The 24,638-nt window shown below is 51.7% G+C and overlaps 2 protein-coding genes across 4 annotated transcripts in view; one reads left to right on the top strand and one right to left on the bottom strand.

Annotated features, from left to right (window-relative positions):
• The window catches only part of Tbata (thymus, brain and testes associated), a 17,333-nt gene extending 12,649 nt beyond the window's left edge, over positions 1-4,684 (top strand). For 2 of the 3 annotated variants that reach the window (XM_021205423.1, XM_021205424.1), the window contains exons 7-10: positions 1,240-1,321; positions 2,173-2,314; positions 3,535-3,587; positions 4,433-4,684. In XM_021205423.1, the coding sequence (XP_021061082.1) occupies positions 1,240-1,321; positions 2,173-2,314; positions 3,535-3,587; positions 4,433-4,518 (363 nt within the window). In that variant the 3' untranslated portion in view covers positions 4,519-4,684. The remainder of the gene's footprint in view (positions 1-1,239; positions 1,322-2,172; positions 2,315-3,534; positions 3,588-4,432) is intronic. The other variant, XM_021205426.1, reaches the window with a different exon arrangement.
• Positions 4,685-13,154: 8,470 nt separating this feature from the next.
• The window catches only part of Adamts14 (ADAM metallopeptidase with thrombospondin type 1 motif 14), a 78,404-nt gene continuing 66,920 nt past the window's right edge, over positions 13,155-24,638 (bottom strand). The window contains exons 16-22 of the mRNA XM_029542313.1: positions 23,405-23,568; positions 21,090-21,258; positions 20,564-20,696; positions 18,386-18,593; positions 16,930-17,059; positions 16,147-16,257; positions 13,155-14,490 (exon numbers count right to left, since the gene is read on the bottom strand). Coding sequence (XP_029398173.1) covers positions 14,006-14,490; positions 16,147-16,257; positions 16,930-17,059; positions 18,386-18,593; positions 20,564-20,696; positions 21,090-21,258; positions 23,405-23,568 — 1,400 coding nt within the window. The 3' untranslated portion in view covers positions 13,155-14,005. The remainder of the gene's footprint in view (positions 14,491-16,146; positions 16,258-16,929; positions 17,060-18,385; positions 18,594-20,563; positions 20,697-21,089; positions 21,259-23,404; positions 23,569-24,638) is intronic.

A 24,638-nucleotide genomic window follows, 5' to 3' on the forward strand; every position in this document is an offset into this window, starting at 1 on the left:
TCTGCCTCCCGAGTGCTGGGATTAAAGGAGTGTGCCACCACGCCCGGCCACCACCTCCCTCTTAAAGGCAGTGTTGTTGGGCCTGGCAACATGGTTAGATCAGGTAGATCTCAGGATGATCTCCATTCAACAGATGAGGAGGTTTGGGACTCTGTTGGGTAGTAATCTATGGCTCAGGTCCCGAAAGGGTGTCTAAGCATACATAGCCCGGCTAGAATTGGTACTTTCTCCACCATAGGGCGGCCTCACCGCACCTGGAGTTAAGTTCTCAGGTCCCGTGGGGAGGGGGCCCAGGGCAGGTAAGGAGGATGGGGAGAACTGGGATGGGCCAAAGGGCAGTTCAGGGTGGGTCACCACTGCAAGGGGGAGCTGGGAGACTAGGGTGGGCATTTAGCAGGTACCGGCCTGAGGCAGAAACCCCACCCAGTTCCTATCCACCAAGGATTAGGTGGACCTGCCAGGGTCTAGTAGAAACCCCCCAGGTCCTTGGGAAGGCCGACTGGAAAATGCTAAGGAAACCCCACTTTCCTAGGACTCCTAGGGAGCTGCCTCCTACCTCCGGTACCCCCTCCACCCCTCCGTAGCCACAGACACTGCCGGCAACTTGGCCTAGGAAGTCCCCAGAGCACATCCGAGAAACAGATGGAGCACACCCTGCCGCTACTTGACTGGAGGCCACAGAAAAAGCCGCTTGACAAAGCAGCTAGGGACCAAGGTCCCCGGCTGCTTCACTGGATGGAGCCCCTCACTAGGCATTTGGCAGAAGCCACCCACTCTGGCCAGCAGGCTGCCTACAGCGAGTCCCCCGCCTCCTGGCAAACATTTCCAGATTCTTGGAGCTCCAGGGTGGGGAGGCTCGTGGGGTACCCCAAGTCACCACCTAAAACGTCCCAGCGTGCAGGACTCGGTGCGTCTCTGAGGAGGTGACTGGCCAGCTCTGATTTTGCTGTCCCAGTGTGGGGCCCTAGGTTCTAACCAGCCCGATGGAGGCTATGGTACAGAGGGGTGCACCTGCCTGATAGCTGGGGCTTGAGTCTGATCTAAGGTCCCCATTAGATGGCTTCCTTTCTCACAGTCTCACATTCTTTACCTGCCTAGCAGGGAGCTTAAGTGTATCCGCCCCCACCCACCCAGGGACTGACCCTGTGTTGAGGGGAGGAGCCTGCTGTTCCCCAACACATTTGCCTGCACTTGTGTGGCGGGGCTCCCACTGACCATGGCCTGTCCTCTCGTGCGCAGATTTTGGAGCTCCTTTGTCAAATTCTCCAAACAGATTCTCTAAGGGCCATTCAGTTCTGGCTGCTTTACGCTCCATCAAAAGGTGAGGACCCCAGAATGTGGCGCTCTCTCTCTCTCTCTCTCTCTCTGTGTGTGTGTGTGTGTGTGTGTGTGTGTGTGTGTGTATGGGGGGGGGGATGTGAGGTTTGTCAAGATCTTGGTCTTGTCCCTGACCCTGCAGAGCAGATATCACCCAGCTACCCAGCCTCCACTTCAGAACCTTCTTTCTTTTCTTTTGGGAGTTCAAATATCCCAAAGGCTTCCTGGCGTCGCCGCCACCCCCACCCTCAGGAGGATTTCTGTGGCCCTGTGCCTTGGAGGGGACCATTCTTTAGTACCGACCTCAGGCATAGGTGTCTGGGATGAAAAAAAAACAATCAGCCGCCCCCCCCCCCCACTGCTGTAGAAAGCCTATACGCACGGGTGCAAACAGGAACACACAGGCTTGTACACAAGACCTACGAGTCCACATCTGCGTTGGGGCAGGATGGGGAGGGCACATCTCCAGACGCTCACTCTCAAGGTTTCTAGATGGGAGGAGGGAGTAGGAGGGGAGAGGTGTAAAATCCCAGATTTCCAAATGTGGTGGGGAGAAGGGGGGCAGAGGGGGAGGGGGAGGGGGCAGAAAAGGCCCAAACCAAAGTGCCTATGGGCTTTCGTGGCTGGAGAGGGTGCTGAAGGGCTAAAGAAAGAGCTCTACTCATATAGCTACAAGCACTGTGGGGAACCTTCCTTGGAAGCGCGGGGGGGGAGTTTGGAGGGGAGTTGGGGTGGGGTAGGGGTGACCTTTGAGGAATGTAACAGGATTAGAGAAAGCTGTCCTTCACTTGGGGGTGGGTGGGTGAAACAGGAACGAGGTAGGGCTGAGTATATTGCCCTGTGCTGCTTTTTCAGAAAAAGATTTAGCTCTGGGGCTTCTGCAAACCGCCGTGGCTCAGCTTATCCCCCAGCCCCTTCCCTCCATTCCAGCGGAGAAGCTCTGGAACCATCTCCAAGAGCTTCAAGAGCCTCCAGAGACACAAGAGGCAACCTACAGGTGGGCTCCGGCCCTAGAACTACACCCTCACATCCACCGCGCTGGCCAAGTAGTCCACCAAGTAGTCTCTGGTTTACTGACCCACCCGTAATCCCAGCACTGTAGACAGCAGGGGGAGGGGGAGGAAGGTGGATCCTTGAAGGAAAGCTGGTTAGCTAGACTGGATTACCAGTGTGCGCTGGACGCAGTCGAGAGATCCCGCCTCAGGAAGCAGGATGAGAACATTCTTGTGGGTGCTGGACTTTTGGTCCCTACACACTTGTGCAGCAAGTGCTCTGTGCACTTAGTTATCTCCCTAGCCAAACAATGAGGACTGGAACCTGGCAAAGTTGAGAGTCTGGGAAAAGGACATCTCAGGAGGTAGGAGGGGCACAGGCCTGGAGGTCAGGAAAGGATGAGCTGCGGGACGGACATTTGCCAAGCTAGGGCTCCGTTGAGAAAGTGACTTAGGTTTGGGGAGGCATATTTTGGTGGGCAGTTGCTTCTGTTTTGTGGACCAGGCTGGCCTCAGACCTGCTTTGTATCTGAAAATGACCTTGAACTCTTGCTCCCCCTGCCTTGAGTGCTGGGATTACCGGTGAGCACCACCGTATCCTGTTTGAACAGTGCTAGGATGGAACCTCCAAGGGTGCTCGGCACATGTTGGGCAGGCATTCTACCAACTGAGTTACAGAGGACGGCTAGGGCTGGGGTTCGTTTGGAGACAGTTTTACAGGCCCTGGGTTCAGTTTCTTAACGTTGCAACATTGTAACTAAGCCAACTGGAGAGAGCCCAACAAAGAGGGCAAGCTCTTACTGTGTGATTGGATGAGAAACCCCAAGTTGGCCTCTTCACCCTCTCTCTAAAGCCTTCCTCCAGAGTTACAGAGAAAATGATGTGAAGGGTGGGGCTGCAGTAGCTTACAGCTCACACAAGGTAGAAGAACATTAGCCGCTTGTCTGGAACCAGCTTGAAGAGCAAGGGGCTATGGGAAAGGCCATAGCAGTAGCTGTCCCTTATGACTCCAGACAAGAGGGCTTTGGTTCCCTGTGGTGTCAGTAGGCACAGAAGGACAGCTGTCGGGCTCTTTGCTTAGGAGGTGCAGGGAGGTGCCTGGATCTGTGCCTGGACAGCCCTGTGCCAGGCTCTTCAGGCAGGGTATCTTGCTTTCTCCTGAGAGCTGGTGGCTTATCATACCTATGCCAGCCTCCCGAGACTTGTCTTTTGTATTTGGTTATAGCCCATCCCTGAAGAAGACTAAGACACCACCTCTACCCAAAACAGACAAACCAGGTAAGAGTCCTCAAAGGGGTTCACCAAAGCCAGCTCTGGCTGGATTCCTGCCCAAGGAAGTTGGCTCACTTCTTCATGCAGCAAACACTTATTGAGGGGCTCTGGGGAGTCATGAGAGAAGAACTGGGGCAAGTTCCTATGTCATCAGGGCTTATTTCATAGAGAGGATGTATCCAAAGGACAGAATCCCCTGGGAGGACAGTAGGCGAATCAGGGAGCACTCCCTGTCATGAGGCATAGCCGCTTCCACTTGGGAATGCCCAGGGAGCGTCTACAAGTAGAACTCCCTGCTGCCTGGTATACTGATGGAAGACCAAGCTGGGCAGGATATCTGGGCTCTGTGGGTAGAGGGCAGCCACACGAGGTAAGACAAGAGAGGGTCAGCCTCTTGGAGAGTGTAGGACACGCTGAGGTTATGAGCAGGATGTGGTATGTCCCTGTGGTCACTGTGCCAGGCATGGATGGTGGTGGTGATGGCAAGCAGGGACAAGGGAGCCCAGGAAAGAGGCCCCTGCAGTGGATGTAGTATCTTAGACTAGAGAACGTGGGGGTGGGGTGGTAGCTGGTGGGAAGAAGAGAATGTTTGTCATCAGTGGACGAAGTGACTCTCCCTTGTCAGGCTGTGCAGGGTCCCAAGCACCCAACAGAGGGTCTGGCATGCCATAGGGGCTTGACTTGTGTTTGTGTTTGTCATCCAGATGAGAAGGGACCTGAGAGTGGCTGGGCTCCCCGAGGGGAACCAGCTCTTTCAGGTTCCCTGCAGCTGAACAGAAAGCAGAGCTGGCCTTGACCTTGGTACTTCCTTAACTGCTGCTCTCTTGCCACGGCCCCTCCTGTCCCCTTAGAGTACATAGGCAAAGCCCAAGTCCTCCTGGTGCATCCCAGCGAGGACCCAGAGGAGAAAACGACCAAGCCAAAGGCTGAAAGCTGAAGAGCGCAGACCAGAGCACGGAGACTTCTGCCTAGCTCCAAGGCAGCCGCTCAGCTTGGGGAGGGGAGGGGCGCCTGTCCTTCTACCTCACCTCCAGCCCCTGGCCTCCAACAGTACTAAATAAAATCCTGCCCTCCCTCCTGGATGAGGGCAGTTCCACCCTCCCTCAGGAGTGTCTGTGTTTGCATGGTTTCTTCTAGAAGAGAAGTGTCCCCTCCGCCAGAGCAAGCCAGTGGTACTGCCCTCAGTTAGCAAAGGACGTCACGTGATCTCCCACAGGCATGCGCAGAGGCCTGTCTCATAGGTGACTCTAGATCAGGTCAAACAGACACCTAACTTGAACCATCCCAGCCACCGCGTCTGGCCTTCTGCATTCGTTCGGGTGGTGGTGGTGGTGGAGTTTGAATAAGAATAGCCCCTATGCTCACTTATTTCAGTGTTTAGGGAGTGGCATTGTTTGAAAAGATTAGGGGTGTGGCCTTGATGGAGGAAGTGTGTCACTCACTGTCAATGGGCCTTGAGGTTTCCCAAGTCCATGCCACGCCCAGGGTCTCTTCCTGCTGCCTGTGAATCCAGATGTAGAACTCTCAGCTCCCTCTCCAGCATCATGTCTGCCTCTGTTCCACCACGCTTCCCGCCATGATGATACTGGACCAAACCTCTGAAACTGTAAGCCAGCCCCAATTAAAAGCTTTCTTTTATAAGAGTTGCCTTGGTTGGGCCGGAGAGATGGCCCAATGGTTAAGAGCACTGGCTGCTTACTCTTCCAGAGGTTCTGAGTTTAATTCCCAGCAACCACATGGTGGCTCACAATCATCTGTAATGGGGATCCGATGCCCTCTTCTGGTGTGTCTGAAGACAGCGACAGTGTACTCATATACATGTATAATAAATCTTAAAAAAAAAAAAACTTAAAAAAAAGGTTGCCTTGGTCATGGTGTCTCTTCATAGTAATAATAGAACGATGACTTAAGACAGAAGAGTCCTGGCCCCTCCAGTGTGAGACTGTCATCCCTCCATCTTTGGAGCTTTTATATCTTGCAGAAGTGACACTCTGTCTTTTTGTCTTGTCCGTTTGAAAAACTACCACACAGATACCTTGGGTTAGGTAATTCATAGACAATTGAAGTTTGTTTTACATTCTGGAAGTGGCAAAGTCTAAGGCCAAGGCTCTGGTAGGTTTGGTGTCTGATAGGGACCTGTCATTCTTGGATGAAGACCTTCTATATGCCCTTGCATGGCATAATGGAAAGACGGGCTCCCCCAGGCCCTCTTAGAAGGGTACCTATTCGCTCCCTATTCATGAAGTGAAAACTCCCATGAGCCAATTCCTCCTAAAGGCCTGCTTTTTTCAAATTGAGACAGGGCTCTCCATTTAGTCCTGTTCAGACTGGTTTTGAACTTACACTCCTCTTGGTTCAGCCTCTCTAGGGCTGGGATTATAAGTCACCATCCCTGGCCAGGTCCCAATTTCTTAACACTATGAGTCACCTTGGAGACAGAGTTTAATACTATCACCTTTCAACACAGGAATCGGGAGGTGGGGGAGTGGCGGGGATCAACTAACAGTCAAACAATAGCACCCACAAAACAGTGAGCCCCCATCCCCCTCTTCTTGGCCGCTGGGAACCACGCTCTGGTTTTCTGTGTCTGAGTATGGAGCAGTTCCCAGGAGTCTCCTAGTAGAATCCTCTTTGTCTTTTTGTATCAGGTTTGTTTTTCTTGGCATAGCATCTTTTAAGAGTCCAACCTGTTGTGACCTGTGTCACAGTCTCCTGCCACCTCTGTTTTTTATTGATGTAGCACTCAAGTTCTCCTGCCTAGACCATCCAGCTTCATCAACAACCTGAGCCCCACCAAAAGCCTGTTCATATGTTCATAGTGAGGGGAACATAATACTGCCACCTGCCTTATCCTAGATAAAATAAACTACAGCTGGCACTAAGTCTTCTTGAATTCCTCAAGGTGTATTGTTATGGGTGTCTTAGGGTTTTACTGCTGTGAACAGAAACCATGACTGAGACAACACTTACAAGGACAACATTTATTTGGGGCTGGCTTACTTTTATTTGGTTCAGAGGTTCAGTCCATTATCATCAAGGCAGGAACATGGCATCATCCAGGCAGACATGGTGCAGGAGGAGCTGAGAGTTCTACATCTTCATCTGCTAGCAGAACACTGGCTTCCAGACAGCTAGGATGAGGGTCTTAAAGCCCACACCCACAGTGACACACCTACTCCAACAGGGCCACACCTTCTTAATAGTGCCACTCCCTGGGCCGAGCATATAAAGACCATATCATGGGGCAAATATCTGTCACTGTGGGTTCTTCCTTATTCTAGTTCAGGGGGACCAGTCCATGGTTGAATAACTACCCTGTATAGTTCCGAGGGGCAAGTGCATCCTGGCAGAAAAATGCCAATGTCGGTAGGAGTGTGTGGTAGAGGTAGCTGTTCACTGCAGCCAAGAAGCAGAGAGAGGGACAAGAAAGGAATCTGGGACAAGATGTAGCCTCTGAAGACACAGCCCCGTTGGATGCCTCCCTCCAGTTTGTCCCCATCCCCAAAAGTTCCCACCACATCCCAACAACTGGACTCCATCAATGGGTTAATCTTGAGTGAGGGGACCCTTGTAATTTAACCACCTGAAGTTGGGTTTAGCCATTTGGGGATGGAGGGTGGGGGAGGGAGAGAACCTGGGATGCCCACTCCTCCTTTCCCAAGGTTTGTATAAAGCCCAGCCCTGTCCAATCAGAGCCTGGTCCTTTGGCACAGGCTTGATCAATGGAGAAGATATGCATGTGATCTGCACTGGGTCAAGCATGTGCTGACTGAGGGAAGACTTCGTGCTGGCCCCATCTCAGGATTCCGGCTGTCATTAGTCATGTATTCCATGGAGACAAAGGACCCATCCCACTCATCCCTGGATTCACACACAGCACGCCTTCCTATGTGTGAGCCATCAGAAAGTACCAAAAGCATTTCCAGGTTGCTGTGGCACAGGCCTTTAATCCTAGCACTTGGGAGGCAGAGGCAGGCGGATCTCTTGAGTTCGAGGCCAGCCTGGTCTACAGAGTGAGTTCCAGGACAGCCAGGACTACACAGAGAAACTCTTTCTTAAATACCAATAACAACAAAATCCAAGTGTTACCTTTTTTGCTTATTTCTCACATAAAACTTACTATTCTTGTCATGTGGAAGAGCCTGGCTCAGGAGCATCAAGAAAGTCCCCACTTCTGTGGGATCTTCCCCAGCCTTTCCCACGGTGGCTGCTCTTGCGAATCTGAACCTCTATGGCTTGCTGTTAAACAGGAACGATCCTTCCCTCCTCCAAGCCACTCCCAGCTCTCCTTCTGTTTTGTTTCGGAGAGTTTGGCTGCTCTAGATGCTTGCATTTAGTGCATCTTTTCCTGACTGGCTTATTCCATGTAACAGTTCATACACATAGCATGTCAGGATTTCCTACCTTTTTGAAGGCTAAATAATATTCCACTGTTTAGACAGATCACGTTTGTTAGGTTGATGTTAGTATTGGGTGTGTGTGTCATTGGAATCAAAGGCAGCCCTGATGTGATGGTTTGTATATATTCAGGCTAGAGAGTAGCACTATTAGGAGGTGTGGCTTTGTTGAAGTAGGTGTGCCACTGTGCATGTGGGCTATAAGACCCTCACCCTAGCTGCCTGGAAGTCAGTCTTCTGCATAAGACTTGCCTTGGTCACGGTGTCTGCTCACAGCAGTAAAACCCTAAGACACCTGCACTTGCTAAGAAAGTACTCTACCACTGAGCTTCTTTCTCGGTCCTGCCCCTAGACCCTACTGCTGATGTATTTATCCCTTGATATATGATGTTAAGTGGGTCCCACTTCTGCCTGTTGCATACAATGATTCTCTGGGGGCAAGCATGACAGAAATACAACAATAGGTTTCTGTGTCACATGCCAACAAAAGAACCCAGAACTAACCTAAAGATGTCGAACTAGAGAGGAAGTTCTACAATTAGAATCTTCATCATCAGAGTTCTGGTCTCAGTTCTGGAGGAGAGCCCTTCATTCCTAGATCTAGACCATGCGCGTTCCTCCACTGTGAATTTTTTTTTTTTAAGATTTATTTATTTATTATATTTAAGTACACTGTAGCTGTCCTCAAACGCCCCAGAAGAGGGAGTCAGATCTCATTAAGGATGGTTGTGAGCCACCATGTGGTTGCTGGGATTTGAACTCTGCACCTTTGGAAGAGCAGTCGGGTGCTCTTACCCACTGAGCCATCTCACCAGCCCCCTCCACCGTGAATTTTGTTACAACCATTTATCACCTATTTTTTTTCTATCCCTAATATTTATTTCCATTTGCCCACTTTATTCTCAGATATCATTTCATTCCAAGCAATAGTCTCTCTGCTTCATAGTTTTGGTGTGTTGTTTATAAAAGTTTCTCTCGGACGTGAAAATGAATTCTGTGGCTGGCAAGATGGCTTGGTGGGTAAGGGCACCTGCAATGGCTTGGTGGGTAAGGGCACCTGCAGCCAGGCCGGGTGACCTGAGTCAGATCCCCCAGGGAGGGCCTACATGGTAGAAAGAGAATCAGGCTCCTTGTAAGTTCTCCCACAACTATGCCATAGCATGCCTGTCTCCAATCAGTTGGGTGTGTGCATGCACATACACACACACAGAAAATAAAATATAACACAAGTTATTGGTAGGGAGGGAAGGGCTTAGGGGAAGGGGAACAATAGGAAATAAAAATTAATGTAAATTTAAAAAAACCCACGCCGTCTAAAAAATAAAAATAAATATAATACAAGGTTTCTCTGTACCACCTAAGGTCATCTATTCTCCTACCAGAACATTCTGATCGCACCGTGGGGAGTGTTGATTAGAAAAGACAGAGTGTTACAACGAAGATAACTCTCTGAACACACATAGGAATGTTCTAGTTCCTGGCTTCTCCATCCCAGTCTTGCTCAACCACCAGGTCCTATTCCAGTACAATAAATAAAAACTGGGACATCGGGCTGGAGAGATGGCTCAGAGGTTAAGAGCACTGACTGCTGCCCTTCCAGAGGTCCTGAGTTCAATTCCCAGCAACCACATGGTGGCTCACACCCATCTGTAATGGGATCTGATGTACTCATACAAATAAATAAACTTAAAACAAAACCAGGGACACCAATGGTAGGGAAGTTTATCATCCCATAGTCTGGCTGTAAACTATCAGAGCATGGTCTTGAACTCTTGATCCTTCTGTTCCCGTGGGCTGGGACTACTTGGTGTACCACCAAGGCCCTTCACCTTCAACTATTTACTTATTTAGTTAGTTATTTGGTTTTTTCGAGACAGGGTTTCTCTGTGTAGCCCTGGCTGTCCTGGAACTCACTTTGTAGACCAGGCTGGCCTTGAACTCAGAAATCNGCCTGCCTCTGCCTCCCGAGTGCTGGGGCGCCACCATGCCCGCTCACCTTCAACTCTTAAATGTTTCATCCACACAGAACTTTTAAAAGGTAGATACTTTTGTTGCAACTCGATAAGGGGCTTAAAGAAGTAACTTGTGGTTGTACACCCAGCACTTGTGTGCAGAGTTGGCAGACAGGGGGGGGGGGGCGCGGGAGACTCCCTGGAAGCTCCTGGCCAGCTCGCCTGGTCCACAAAGTGGTAAATAACAAGGGGCCCTGCCTCAGACGAGATGGAAGGCTAGGACTGTCGCCTGGGGTTGTCTTCTGATCTCCAAACACGTGCATAAGAGCTGAAGTGATTTTTATCTCGAGGACTCAGAGATAATCCATATAAAGTGCTAAGCATGATGCTGGATTTAACGGGCCCTAGTGACCCCTGCTTCTAATCAGCACACAGATCAAAAAGCAGCTGAGGCCCAGAAAGGGCTGCAGTACTTACTTGGAACACATAAACGCCTGAGCCAAGTCTGCTCTGGACTCTATGGGAACAGCCCGTTCTTGTTCTTGGCCAAAGCTCTCAGGCAGCACACTCTGGTTTTCATGGTTTGCCTGGAGTTCAAAATCCCTGCCCAGCTCCACTGCAGGCCCTGGCTGCCCACACTTGAGTCTTCAGCTGCTCTGTCACCCCGTGCCCAATGGTCTTACAGACCTCCAGGCTGGGAAAAGATCCCGCTGCTTTTGTAGTAGCTAAGCCCCAGGGAAGGGAAGTTTTGCCCATCCATAGTCACGGTACTGGAATCTCAGTAACTAACACACACACACACACACACACACACACACACACACACTACACACTGTGGTCCATATAGGTAAGTGAGCTCTCTGTCTCTTTCTCTGAGATAGTGTCTTAGGTACCCCAGACAGGTCTCAAACTATATAGCAGCAGAAAACCTTAAATTTTGGTTCCTCCTGATTCCACCTCCCCAAGTGCCGGGATCGCAGCCACTCGCTCCCATGTCTGGTTTATGCAACACTGCAAACGGAGCGCCGGCTTTCCTGCAGGCTAGATGCAGCCACTCGATTTCCTGTGGCTTGTATAAAACATTGGCCAAGAGCAACGTGGGGACGAAGGGATTTGTTTGGCGGACATGTCCCTATCAGCTGACCGTCCGGGGAAGTCAAGTAAGAGCAGAGGCAGAAACCATGGGGGAAGCATTTTTCTGTCTTGTTCAGCTTGCTTTCTTATACTATCCAGAACTGTCTGCCTGGGGAGGGGGGGGGTGGCACTGGCCATAGAGGTCTAAGCCCTCTCGTATCAATCATTAATCAAGAAATTGATTCCACAGACATGCCCACAGGCCAATATGATGGAGACAATTCTTCTTTTCCAGATGTGTCTAGGTTTGTGTCAAGCTGACAGCAACCTGCCAACATGCTACCACCTGAGCCATATTCCCGGCATGCTCACTATTTAGATTGTGCAGATGGACTCAGGGACCCCAGGAATGCTGGACAGTGAGGACTGCTCAGAGAAGCCTCATGCCCCGCCTGGACTCTGCGGACTCCTTAGGATGTGAGGGAGGGCCTGGAGGTTCCTTGGGCTGGCTGCTGGGCCTCTCTTCCTTGACGGGGTTACTGAAGCTCTGCTTCCATATGCCGACTGAGCATCTAGGAAATGCTCCCAGTGTTGTATAACATTTTAGACAGACCCACTGGCCACTGCCCAGAGCTATGCAGGGTAAAAGTTCAGTGATGGACTAGTAATGTCTGCTGTGGGCACAAGCTAGGGACACATACTCTGTGTGTAGAGAGGCAGCTCCCTGGTACAGGCAGTCAAGGGGTGGAGATGGAGCTTGGTCGTGAATCTTGCACTGTCTGCCCTGGCATGGGAAATGCCTGCAGATTGGAAAAAAATAGAGGCATGTACTCTAGTTGGGGGTGGATGTTTTGTTTTGTTTTGTTTTTTGTATAGTCTTAGCCAGGGTCCTAAAAATGTCAGGGAAGAGCCAGTGTAGTAATAGATTATTGATGTCTGACACAGACACAAAGCAAGACATGGATTGTTTCACACATGCACGCCCCCCCCCAACCGCAGCCCCTTTCTCTCTTGGCTGTGGGGTTAAACCCAGGGGCCCAGAATGCAAAGCAAGCGTTCTACCAATAGCAGGTGAGGCAGGCTGATTCTTTCTCTCCTGTCCTCACCTCCGCAGCCCTGGGGACCAAGGGACAAGTCTTGCACGCAAGGCAAACACTATCAACAGAGCCAATCTCTCCAGCCCAACGGACTGGTACTTTAACATCGCACAGCGAGTTCACATCATCAGCTTTCTGTTCAGTAAGATGCACCACAACCCTTCTTCCTGCTTGGCACCCAGATTCTGCTTGGATCCTTTCAGGAAAAAGATTGTTTCACTACCTTCCAAGGAAACTACCCCTTGCGGGGTTGCAAAGCTCTAATCATTTAAGTACTTTTCCTGAATAGCCCCAAAGCTACCACCCAGCCATCTCCACCCTTGGTGTGGCAACTTGCCCAAAGCCATTCAGGTCTTTGGTGGCCCTTCCTTGTTTGTTCCCATCTGCAGTCACCTTACAACTGCTGGGCCCAGCTCTTAGAGTGCTGGCTACACTGTCCCCAGCCTTCAAAACAGAAAACATACACACACACACACACACACACACACACACACACACACACACACACCACAGAGCATCACTTTTGGGATCTAAAAACAAAACACCAAGGGCAATATTAATAAATAGGTAACGTTTTAAAAATCAGCATCTCCAGGCTGTTCCACACGACTAGACTCAGGGTAGCCCCGGGCACCTGCAGAGCAGGAGTGGGAGGAGCATGCAGAGTTCCCAGCATCCCAGCTCTCCGTGGAGCTTATAGGGCAAGGGTTTTCCTTCTTTCAGCAGAGGAAGGCGGATAGACAAGCGCCTCTGCCACTGGCCCTCAAAATGAGGGTCTCAGCAATTTCCTGAGAGTCTGAGGACCATGGATGGTGCTCCATGCATCCTCCCTACCCTAACCTGGGTGCAGCAGCAGCAGCTGGCATCCTGCTGGGGCCCTCTGCACCGTCCAGCTGAGTGGATTCTCAAGTCATTGGCCACCTGACTGACCTTCTGAGCATCAGGCATTTGGGCCCAGCTTAAGCCAGAAGGGAAGATTCCCCCGCCCCAACTCCAGGAGGAGTAGGCTTCACCAGAGAGTGATGGCTGAGGGGGACAGTCTTGGAAGTGACATCTCTCCGGTGGCCACCTTTCAGGCTGGGCCTCCTGCAAGCCCCCGTGATGACTGAAGTCACCGATTCCGGTCCAACCAGGGACCAAGCCCCAGCTTGGTAACTCCTGGATGTTGAAGCTGTGTATCCAGGCCTCCTCCTCTGGTGGCTTGGGTGTGACATTAGGAGGTCAGTCTGTTACCTAGAGTCACCAGCAGTGACATCTACAGGGATAGAGTGGGCCACCAAAGTGACCCTATGGCCGGCAAAGGTGAACTGATCTCTGCCCCGGATTAGCAGCCCTCAGCTGACAAGAGCCAGGCCTGAGAAGAACTCTCCCTTGCCCTACCCTGCAGCCGTGAAGCCTCACCTCTACATCCATCCCAGACCCTTCCCAAGAATGTCTTGTGTGCAGCCCTACCTCCTGGGTCCTGCTTTGTGTGTGTGTGTGTGTGTGTGTGTGTGTGTGTGTGTGTGTATGTGTGTGGCTGGACAGACCTCCCTGGTAATCAGAAGTCATGGACAAGCAAGAATCGCTGACAGGCTCCTTCCTGCATGGGCGTCAGCCCTATATGGCCCAGTGGCTATGGGAAGGGGCATTACTGAGACTAGAGGAACAAATCATATAGAAAACTCTGGGAAGTGAAGCCCGGGCTCTGCTGGCTGAGGTATTTCTGGTTAGGGCAGTCCCTGATCTCCCTTTCCTCCCCCAACCCTGTCATGGGAGTAAAGAGTGTCACAGCCCCAAACAGAACAAGAGGGCAAATAATTTAAAAGGGAATCTGTGCTACCCCCCTGTCCCCTGTGCTTGAGTCCTCTGAGCCAGGATCACTGGGACCACAGGCAGAGTGCAACAAGACCGGAGGGATGGGCTCATGTCACTGGGGAGGTGGCGGGAAGGCTGGTGCCTCCATGCCCTGGTTCCTCCCTGGACTGTCCTTGACCCTCAAAGGTTGGCATAGCTGTTCGGGTCCGGTCCCGAGGTGGGCTCCGTGGGGTAGCGGGAGAGTTGCCCTCAAACGCTTCAGGGCTTAGCATCTGGGGGGTGTCCGGATGCTGGGTCACTGAGGAGATCCTGTCCACCACGTCTGGTAGCTGCGTGGGCTGGCTTTGCCGATGATCTTCCAGGCTGGTTGCCCCCCTTGTAGATTCCACAATCTCCTGGGTGGCCTTGGGTGCTGGTAAGAGACTCCCAGGAGTGGAGAAGGTGGGTGAGGCCAGGCTGGCATTGGGGCCTGAGGCCTTCTTTATGCAAGACTCACAGCACAGCCGGTGGTAGCCAGGGATGGTGCAGTAACGGTCCAACACTTCCATCCGGCAGAAGATGGATCTGTCTCCCACACAGGGCTCCACTGTACCTACACGAAGGGTGTCCATCAGGAGGGGACATCTTTCTTCCTTCTGACCTAGCTGGAATCGCTACATAGCTCATTCCACCCAGGAGGTCAGACCCTTCCACAGGGAAGAGAAACTAAACGGGCCCCCCAACCCCCCCCATCACAAACACAGTATCAGCATCACTAGAACCTTGGTGGTGAGGCTAATTGCCAAACACCATGCAGACCTACTACTGAGCCAGAACCTCGACGGCGGAGCAGAACTGTTTTAAAGAGCCCTCCAACAACTTCCAGTGCATAGGAAGAGCTACAGAGCTCTGTCTGGTTCAACCACATACACAGCTAAAGACATACTCAGTCTTTACCCAGGAAGCTCTACCTGGGGAGTCTGGGCTAGGGCCTAACATTGAGGTAAGTCTAGATTCAACCAAGCGTGAGAACCCTGCTCTAGGAAGAGCCCTTGACTCTCCTAGCTACCCAGCTACCCCTGCAGCTAAGGTCCAGTGAGCTCTCCTGTAACCATCAGGTCAACATCCAGCCACTTGGGATGCAGGTGGATCATTAATCCCCTGCCACTAAATCTCAATCAAGAACACAGAGGTTGAACTGTTCTAAAATGCTTCTATGATTCACGCAGGCAGAGCTCTTCAGAGAGGGCTGGCGAGATGACTCAGTGGTTAAGAACACTGACTGTTCTTCCGAAGGTCCTGAGTTCAAATCCCAGCAACCACATGGTGGCTCACAGCCATCTGTAATGAGTGTAATGAGATCTGATGCCCTCTTCTGGTGTGTCTGAGGATGGTTACAGTGTACTTACATATAATAAATACATCTTAAAAAAAAAAAAAAAAGCTCTTTAGAGAAACGCTGTGGCTCAGGCAGCTGGGATCAAGAGCAGGCTCTGGAGCAGAGACAATAGAGGCCAATGGTCACTAGATGGCGCCAAAGCTCCAGAGTCAGAATCAGACCCCCAAATTCTGCTTTGAGGAATTTGCCCAGCTTCTGTTTTGAGGAGAAGCCAAGAGGTCAAAGGGTTGCATGAGGTCACATCCTTTCACTAGAATTGGAGTCTCATCTTTCTGCAAATTATCTTGCTAGACAGTTGGGGGGAGGATGGGGCGGTAATACCCTGGTAACTAGGGTGTATTGTATTAAGGCGACGCAGGGCAAGTCTTAACCCACAGAGACCGAAAGGAGAGACACAGAGTGAATTAATTGCTAGCCCTGTGATGAGCTCACGGCAGCAGCAGAGGACACTGGTTCAGTTCCATGGTTCCTTCTCTCAGCTGCTCTGGGAAAGCAACTCCTCTCTATGACAGCCATTCCCAGAAGTGTGGAAGCAGACACGATGAGAATCCAGAGCTCTGGGGCGTACTATATAGAATTTTATAAAACAGGACACCCTCACCACAGTGGGACAGTGCCTTGTCACCAAACATGGCAACAGAAGAAGCCTACGTGATTTCTTTTTAGACTGTATCAGGTTTGGCCGTCACGGGAATAACACCAAACGTAGGACCAAAGGGGAATCAGTGTAGGTCACAGACTAGAGTGACATCATTTGGATTCTCGGAGGCCACCCAGATAGGTAGACACAGTGTCTGCTCCATTGCCACGCTCCAAACCCTGGGACGAGTGTAAGGCTGGGGGAGGGGAAGGGCCCGTGGCTATACTTACTTGTGGAGATCCTGTCCTCTGGAGTCAGGGGCCTGGATTGGGGTTCCCAGTGTCCCGCTTTGGTCACAAGGTCCTGGATCTCTGCCTTCACTGTCGAGTTCTGGAGCTCTCCTGTGAACAGATGCAGCTGTAGTACAAATGGGTGAGCATCCTTTACCCACAGTTTTTGGGACCGGAAGCGCTCTGTCTTTCCCCTGGGATCCTGGGGTGCAGCTGTTTCTTTTTTCATTTATTTGCATTTTGTCCTGTGTGTACTAGTGTGTGTGTGTGTGTGTGTGTGTGTGTGTGTGTGTGTGTGTGTGTATGTGTGTTGCAGAGCATCTGCAGAGGTCAGGGGACAGCTTTGGAGGAGTCAGCTCTCTGTTTCCACTGTGTATACCTCGGCTTGGCATCAAGTGCCTTTATCCACTGAGCCGTCTTGATGGCCCCATTGGCTTCTTAGGTCCAATGTGTGCAGGTAATTTTGCATAATGTTTTAAATGATTTGGGAACTGAAATGAGGTTTGTATATAAGAGTGAGTCTTGGAAGGTCCTTTTTTTTTTCCTCCTCTAGGATGCTGGCTAACTGAGTAGCGATACTTCAGCCACACCATATCCGCTGCAGTCAGGAATGGAATCGCCCATCCGTGGCAGCAGCGTTCTGGATTGAGCAGCATTTGGGATTCCGGATTAGGGATGCCCAACCTGTCTTTGGAATTTCAAAGGGCCAAGGGATCAAGCTGCTGCACATTCACTGGGCCAGAGAGGAACGAAGGGGCGGGGCCTCCCATCCTGTCTGCTCACCTCCACAGGCAGGCAGGATGCAGACCTGCACAGTGTCCGGCTTGACCCCCTCGCAAGGCCCAAAGGCACTGGAGCTGTTCCTGCACACCACCTGCCGTTGCTGGATGCCTTCTCCGCAGGTGGCAGAGCACTGTAGAGGAGTGCGAGAGCCGAGAGCCATAATGCCAGGGGCAAAGTAGTTACCGGAAGGGGAAGGTGGGGGAGAAGACCGGAAGGGGGAGGAGAGGGAGAGCGCAGTGAACTCAGGGTCAAAAGAGTACCAAGAAGTCGGCTATGTCTTTACTCAATCAGACAGACTTGCAAAGACCTGTACCAGGACCTGCTGCTGTCAGGTTCTCCAGAGACAGTGTGACACTCTCCAAGCTTGGGACTCCACGGTTTGAACTGAGTCTCAGATGAGGACTTCCCGGGGGCCCGTTCCATCGGCTCCTGCCTGTGGTCACACTCTCCACTCTATGCCCAGCTCTCAACTGTTTTATGCTCCGCTCTAGCAGGCTCTTCTGTTCTGATGCCACCACATGACATGAGATGACATGACCTGCCCAGAGCTTGCAGGAGCCTGGGTTGTGACACTTGCTGACATACTGGCCTGTTTCCCAATTCTGTAAACCGGGAGAGCTGAGGGAAAGATCTGCAATAAAGTTGGGGCTCCTTTTACCCAACACCGTTTGGCAAGCGTATGTCCACAGGTGCTCTTCCCAGGAGGTGTCCATGAAAGACAGAATGCAAACCGACCTCCATGTGAAAGGTTATCACATGCCTTCTACATACTGTCCCTGTAGTGACACACTCCTGATTGATAAATGGACTGGTCGGCACTGGGGTGGCAGGGCAGGGTCCCTGGGAAACCCCTATTACCCCCACGTGACTGGGTCACTCCTAGGCGCCTCCTACAGCCTCTCCTCGAAGGACCCAGAAAGAACTTGTACTGGGGTATGTGACCACTGTTGAAGATACAAGTGTCACAGAACCAAAGGGAACCAGGGGACGCATGATTCATCCTCCTTTATGCCTGTTGCATCCCCAGAAACCCTTGCAGGTGCAGCTTGCAGTGGGTGACATCTGTCACTGGCCTGTTTATCTGCCTTGTTCCCTCACTAGACAACGCTCCATGAGGGTGAGCAGCCTGCCTGTCCAGTGACGCTGGGCTTCCAGCCTTCCTTGATCTGGCGTACAGTCTTTGCTCAGTAAATATTTCTTGAATACAAGAATGTGTCTTCATTTGCTCCTCTATGACTTGGGAGCACGCAGCTTAGAGGAGATGTGAATGGAGGGAGGAGCCTAGCGAAGAACCATCATGCATTGCGCCTTCGAGCCATCATGCATAGTGCGCTGTGGGACTGCACATATTACCCCCAAGGGGCTGCTCTCTTTTTTTCTGAGAAGGGTCAGTCCCCGGGTGCACTAGAACCCCCTCAGACACCTCCCTGACCCATACCGTTTCTGTCACACTCACCTGGGACCAGGCTCCTGTCCGCCACTGGGCTGGGCAGGGCACACGGAGGCATGGCCTCTTGGCCTCTGGCCGGTTACCTAGGCAAGCCTTGGCTGGCACGGCTTTGTGGGTGCCGTTGGAGAGAGGCAGCAGGCACTGCACTCCCCGGGTCTGCAGCCCCAGCTTCCCGCAGGTCCGGCTACAGGCACCCCACTCTTCTGTCACCCACCTGGAGACGACAGGGCAGAGGTAGAGGGAGATGGGACCGTGGGGACACGTCCCCTTGGGGCTGCATCCCACCAGAGAAGGCACGTGCTTCGGAATGCTGCTACCTGGCTAGTTGGCTTCTGGGAGATCACTAGTCTCTCTTGCTGTTTCCTTGGATAAGGGAAAGGTTCCTATTAAAATCCTGACCCCTCAAGTGTCTTTGGGCAAGCTGTTAACTCCACCAAGCCTCAGTTTCCCCATGTTTATATTGGGATGGCTTTAGAACCCAGAAAGAGTTCAGAGCTACTATATGTAGGGATATTCTGGATGCTGAGACTCAGGGGTATCCCCAAACACACCAAAGTCACACTTCTTTGTTTGTTTGTTGTTTGTTTTTGTTTTTTCGAGACAGGGTTTCACTGTGTAGCCCTGGCTGTCCTGGAACTCACTCTGTAGACCAGGCTGGCCTCGAACCCAGAAATCCACCTGCCTCTGCCTCCCAAGTGCTGGGATTAAAGGCATGCGCCACCACCGCCAGGCTCAAAGTCACACTTCTTGAAGATGTCCCCTCGGCAGGGGACAAGAGTACAACTACTTGCACTCAGCACCCACTGGACTTCAGCACCTACAGCTCTATAGTGTGTGTGTGTGTGTGTGTGTGTGTGTGTGTGTGTGTGTTTGTGGGGGTGTCCTGCAAACTTCTCAGCAGAGCCAGGGGTGAGTTAAGCAGTATCCTAAGCATCCCAGGGGTAGAGAGAAGGGAGCCCCAACTCCTGTCTTTTTCGCTAACTGGAGTGGGAGGCACACTCTCAAAGTTAAAAAAAAAAAAATTCTTGCCAGGCGTGGTGGCAAATGCCTGTAATCTCAGTACTTGGGAAGCTGAAGCAGGAGGATGGCTAAGAGGTGGCAGTTGGCTTGGGTTATGGAGTTTGTTACACTCATGTGCAATGTGCATGCACACACGAGTGCACAAACACACACACACACACACATGTACACACACACCAGAGATGGTAAGAGAGAGAGGGGAGGAGGAGGAAGAGGAGGAGGGATGGGATGGGGTGTGGGGTGGAGGAGAAGAAAGAACTGCCCCTACCAAGCCCTAAGGCTGGCTGGAGAATAACCCACCCAGGATCTTACACAATTAGTCCTGCACACATGCCTCATGATCACAGTTGCAGGCAGTCCTATGAGTGACAGCAGACTATAACAAAGGGAACTGAGGAAGCACAGACAGAGGGGATGACAATGTTCTTGCTTGGTTGTGCCCCAGAAGATCACAGGAGACCCCGGCTAGCTGTCAATTCCCACCCTGGTCCCAGATCACATGACCAGCCCTGGAGATTCCCCAGCCCAGCCTGGGTGGGGGTGGGGGACTCCCAGGGAAGCAAGACTGTGGTGAAGACCCTTTGCAGTTTCCTACCAAGCAGCTACCCTCCCCCCCTTTCTGAGAGTCCCTGGGAGCACTGCCCCAGGCTGAGGGGGATCGATACTGAGTTCTGAAGCCCAGCTCAACCCTCTTCCTTCAGACTCTTTTGAATAATCCTAAGAACAGGATCTTGGGCCCTGAACAGCCTGGTCCACAGGCTAGAAAATCTTAACCAGGGACCAAGGAGAGAGAGAGAGAGAGAGAGAGAGAGAGAGAGAGAGAGAGAGAGAGAGATATCCTATTCTTGCCCAGAGACATGAGCCCCCTACCTCACCAGCAGAAAGCCCAGGCCCTAACTGTGAAAGACTGTTAGCTGGGGACAAACCTGCTGGTACCACTCTCTTTTTGGCTGTGTGGGTTGGCAATTGCAGAATCCCAACAAGGATGGCTGGCCATGAAGGGTAGCCACAGCGCCTCTTGTGGGCTGTGGTCTATCCCTCAAAGACCTGGGGCTGCAGGCTTTGGCGTAAGGAAGTGCTAGGGTAGCAACTTGAGCTACTTTTCCTTTGGGGGCCAGGGTGGAGAGAGGCAGGGGTCAGACTCTGCTCCCCTGAAACACTCACGTGGGCTGGGGACACGGGTGCTGGTTGCAACGCCGTCGGATAGGCTTGGGCCTCTTTTTATGGTCACACAGGTGCCGGTGCACCATGTGGTGGTCCCTGCGGCGCCGGCAGCCGTATTTAGTGAACTGGATTCCTGCGAAGGTCAGGCTGTTGTGGGCCAGCTCCAGGCCTCGTGCCCTCGGGGTGACATTTTAGAGAGCCTGCTTTCTAAAAGGCACTTTCCCTTCTTTCCCTTCCTGCCCCAGCCCTCTGTCCTGGGCAAGTAACTTTCTACAGGACTCCTCTCTCTGCCACCAGTGGAGAAGTGGCTTTGGACAGCAGCTGAACAGACAACCTGCCCTGCAGCCTGCTCTGGAAAGCAAGCCCTAGCTTCTCCCAATGCCTTGCTCGGAATTGCTTGTAGGCATGGGAGATCTTCAAGGACAAAGTGAGACACTTCTTCCAGACTCCTACCAGTCTCTGGTCCATTCTCCCCCGACCCACCTCCACTCCCCACAAGGAACCATAGGACCACAATAGCTGATACCTCCTCCACAGGCTTTGCTGCAGGGAGACCAGCTCTTGAGAGCCCATTCGTAGGTGTCCGTCTCTTCCAGGAGCACATTATTACTCCCGATGAGGGGCAGAAGGTCCTCGTGGATGACATACTTGTAGGCCAGGCTACCTCGGGGTTTACCCTCAGCCGGGGGGAGAACCTGGAGAGGAGACAGAGGGGGGACAGCACAAAGCCAGAGATAGAAGGAGGGTCAACAGAGGGTCCAAGCTGTCCACAGCTGCCAGATGGGCTTCCTAACGGTGCTTCGGGGGCTTGCGGTTAAGACACGATCCACGCTGTGGATTCACCCTATTAAAATGTACAACCCAGTACCTAGCTGGGGCAGGCGGGACAGTCACAAACTACCACTCCCCAGACTAGGCACCTGCTATGTATGTACCAAGCCCTATAGCAGCCAATGCCAGGTCCATGAGCCATTCTCTCTCCCACAGACCTATATTCAAAGGTGACACTCAATGGCCGGAGTCTTTGGGTATCCAAACTGTCTGACTTCAACCAGTGAGCAACCTCTTTAATCTTTCCTCTTCCCCCCTCTTCCTCTCTACCCTCCCCACTTCTTGGGTCGCATATTGCCCACGTTGGTCTTGAATTTACTGTGTAGACCAGGGTGGCTTTGAACTTCTGATCACAGGTATGGACTTCCATGCTTGGTATGTGGTACAGAGGGTGGAGCCAGGGGCTTCATGAACACTTGGTAACCATTCTACCAAATGAGCTACATCTCCAACATCCTCTCTCTCTCTCTCTCTCTCTCTCTCTCTCTCTCTTCTTCTCGTTCTCTTCTTCCTCTTCCTCGTCTCCCTCCTCTTCTTTCTCCTTCTCTTCTTCTAAAGACAAGGACTCATGTAGCCCACCTCCCAAGTGGTGTGTGCCCCTGTGCCTGGATATTTTTACTCATTTAATTTTTTTTTGTTTTTTTTTGTTTTTGTTGTTGTTTTTGTTTTTTTTTTTGTTTTGTTTTGTTTTTCAAGACAGGGTTTCTCTGTGTAGCCCTGGCTGTCCTGGAACTCACTCTGTAGACCAGGCTGGCCTCGAACTCAGAAATCTGCCTGCCTCTGCCTCCCAAGTGCTGGGATTAAAGGCGTGCGCCACCATGCCCAGCTCTTTTTTTTTTTTTTTTTTTTTTAAATTGCACTTATTACTTGGGGCAGGAATGGGGAAGGGACACATGCCCCAGTGTGAGTGTGGAAGTCAGGAGACAAGCTGAAGGAATGGATTCTCTCCTTCCACCATTCGAACTCCGGGCGTTGAATTCAGGTCATCAGGCTTGGCGTTGGACCAAGTGCCCTGGATCAGAAGCCATATTGACAGCTTCTCCTCCTGGACAGTGTCCTTTAACAAGCAAACGTTTCCAGCATTGATGATGTCTCACGTCTTTTGCTGTTTATCTTGTTACTGAAGAACAGAAGGTCACCCATTTCCTTCTAAGAGTGACAGGCCACCACAATTACATTTAGGCCTTGGATCCATTTTGAGTCACTTGTATACAGCACGAGGGAGAGGTCCGACTTCAGCCTTTTACATGTAGGTATCCTGTTGTCTCAGCATCCTTCGTTGAGACTGTCTCAGCATCCTTCGTTGAGACTGTCTCAGCATCCTTCGTTGAGACTGTCTCAGCATCCTTTGTTGAGACTGTCTCAGCATCCTTTGGTGAGACTGCTTGTTCTCCCTTAAACAGCCTTGGTACCCTGAGCAAACATCAGCTGGCCCCAGACATGGGCGATCATAAATACAAGGTGAATGGAAAGTCCGTGCCAGATACAAGTTTTACTCCAACACCAGCAGCCTCAGAATTTACCCTCTGGAACACCGCTGACCAGCGACGCCAACACCGGGCGCAGAGCCGTCAGCTCAGGCTGAGGACAGAGCTGACAGAGTTTTTCATAGGCCAATCTGCTGAATTACCCATCCCTGCTCCATGAGCCCAGGCACAACAATGGGCAGCAATGGACCCCAGTGAGGGTAATGGCCCTGCCTCCTTCTCAGAAGCTGGCGCTGCCATGATCTCTTAACACCAGATGCCCTCGAGGCCCCAAACCACTTTAAGGCCTCACACGTACGACCATGTGGCAATGTATGTGGATGCTGAGGATTGCTGGGAAGTTGGGGGAGCCAATCCTAGCTTCACAGGGCTTCCCCTCCAGACCCCATTTCCTACCCCAAGTGAAAGAGCAAAAAGCTGCTACAGCTGCTCTCAACACACCTGGGAGAGGCCATTTCAAAGTATACCAACCAAACAGTAGACACAAGGGACAGGCAAGGCCACTTCAGGCAAGGAGGCTCACCAGGACGGCGATGGCTTCAGGCAGGGGTCCGTTGGTCCTGAGGCTGTCCTTGGTGTCCTCTGCTTCGTGCTCCCACTCCAGGCCCAGCGCAGTGAAGGTCCTGCTAGAGGCCTCCTTGCCCTTGGGGTTGAGGATGAAGCTTCCAGTCACCTGGTTCTTCACCGCTGGCCAGGGGAGAGGGACAGAGATTTCTATTTCTCTCTAGAGGGGCCCATGATTCTGACCTCTAAGGCCTTTCCAGGAGGCCCCTCCTCATGCTCCCTGTCTCTTTATCCCCTTGAGTTCTCCCATTAGGACCACCCAGGAGCCCTCTGTAAACCAGTCCTGCCTCTGGACCCAGACGTACACCACTGATCCTGCACCAGCCCCTCTCTTCTTTCACACTGACTAATGGCCACCCATAGATACGGCTCGGTTTGACCGCTTTCAGAAAAGCTCCTTTAATTGCCCAGCCCTCATAGATGCTGCTGTCCCTGTAGGATCTATAGCAAAGCACGGGGCACAGGAGAGCAAGCCTCACACGGAAGTGATTTAGTCCCTGCGTAGCCTGTTTGACCTCTGTGAGACTGATTATTGCATCTAGCATGCAGGGTTGTTTGTCCAGGTAGATCTTACAATAACGCCAACACACGAGGGTGCACACGCGTGCGCATATGCACACATATGCACTCTCAGGCAATGAAAGGGAAAGAACTCATGTATGGAACAGCCTCAGAGTCCTATGATGTGCGCTGGCTATGTATATTGCTGAGGCTACATTCAGGCTGAGCACATATATGTATAATATATAATATAATATATATATTATATATATAATATATTTTATATATATGGCTGAGATTATAGATGCCTGCTATTACATCCCCCCATTTAGTAGTCTTTGACTGGCACAGAGAAGGTTTAAAGAATACCTGTAAGGTCAGACATGATAGTACACTCCTATTATCCCAGTCATAGAGAGGCCACAGTGGGAGGATTCCCTGAACATTCAGGCCTAGGCTGTTCAGTGAAACCCTCTCACTGCTCTCACCCAAAAGGGGTTGGAGATGTGGCTCAGGGGCAGAGCACCCGCCTAGCATGTGCGAGGCCTCGGGTTCGATCCTCACTAAACCTCTCATAACCAACCCTTTAAGGCTCCTGTTGGAGAGTGACAGGCAGGCAGCTTATCACTGAGGAAGGAGGAGATTGACCCAGTGCAGACTCTGGCCACAGTGTTGGCAGCCCTGGAAGCCAC

This window comes from Mus pahari, chromosome 9, assembly GCF_900095145.1.
Source record: "Mus pahari chromosome 9, PAHARI_EIJ_v1.1, whole genome shotgun sequence".
Taxonomy (NCBI): domain Eukaryota; kingdom Metazoa; phylum Chordata; class Mammalia; order Rodentia; family Muridae; genus Mus; species Mus pahari.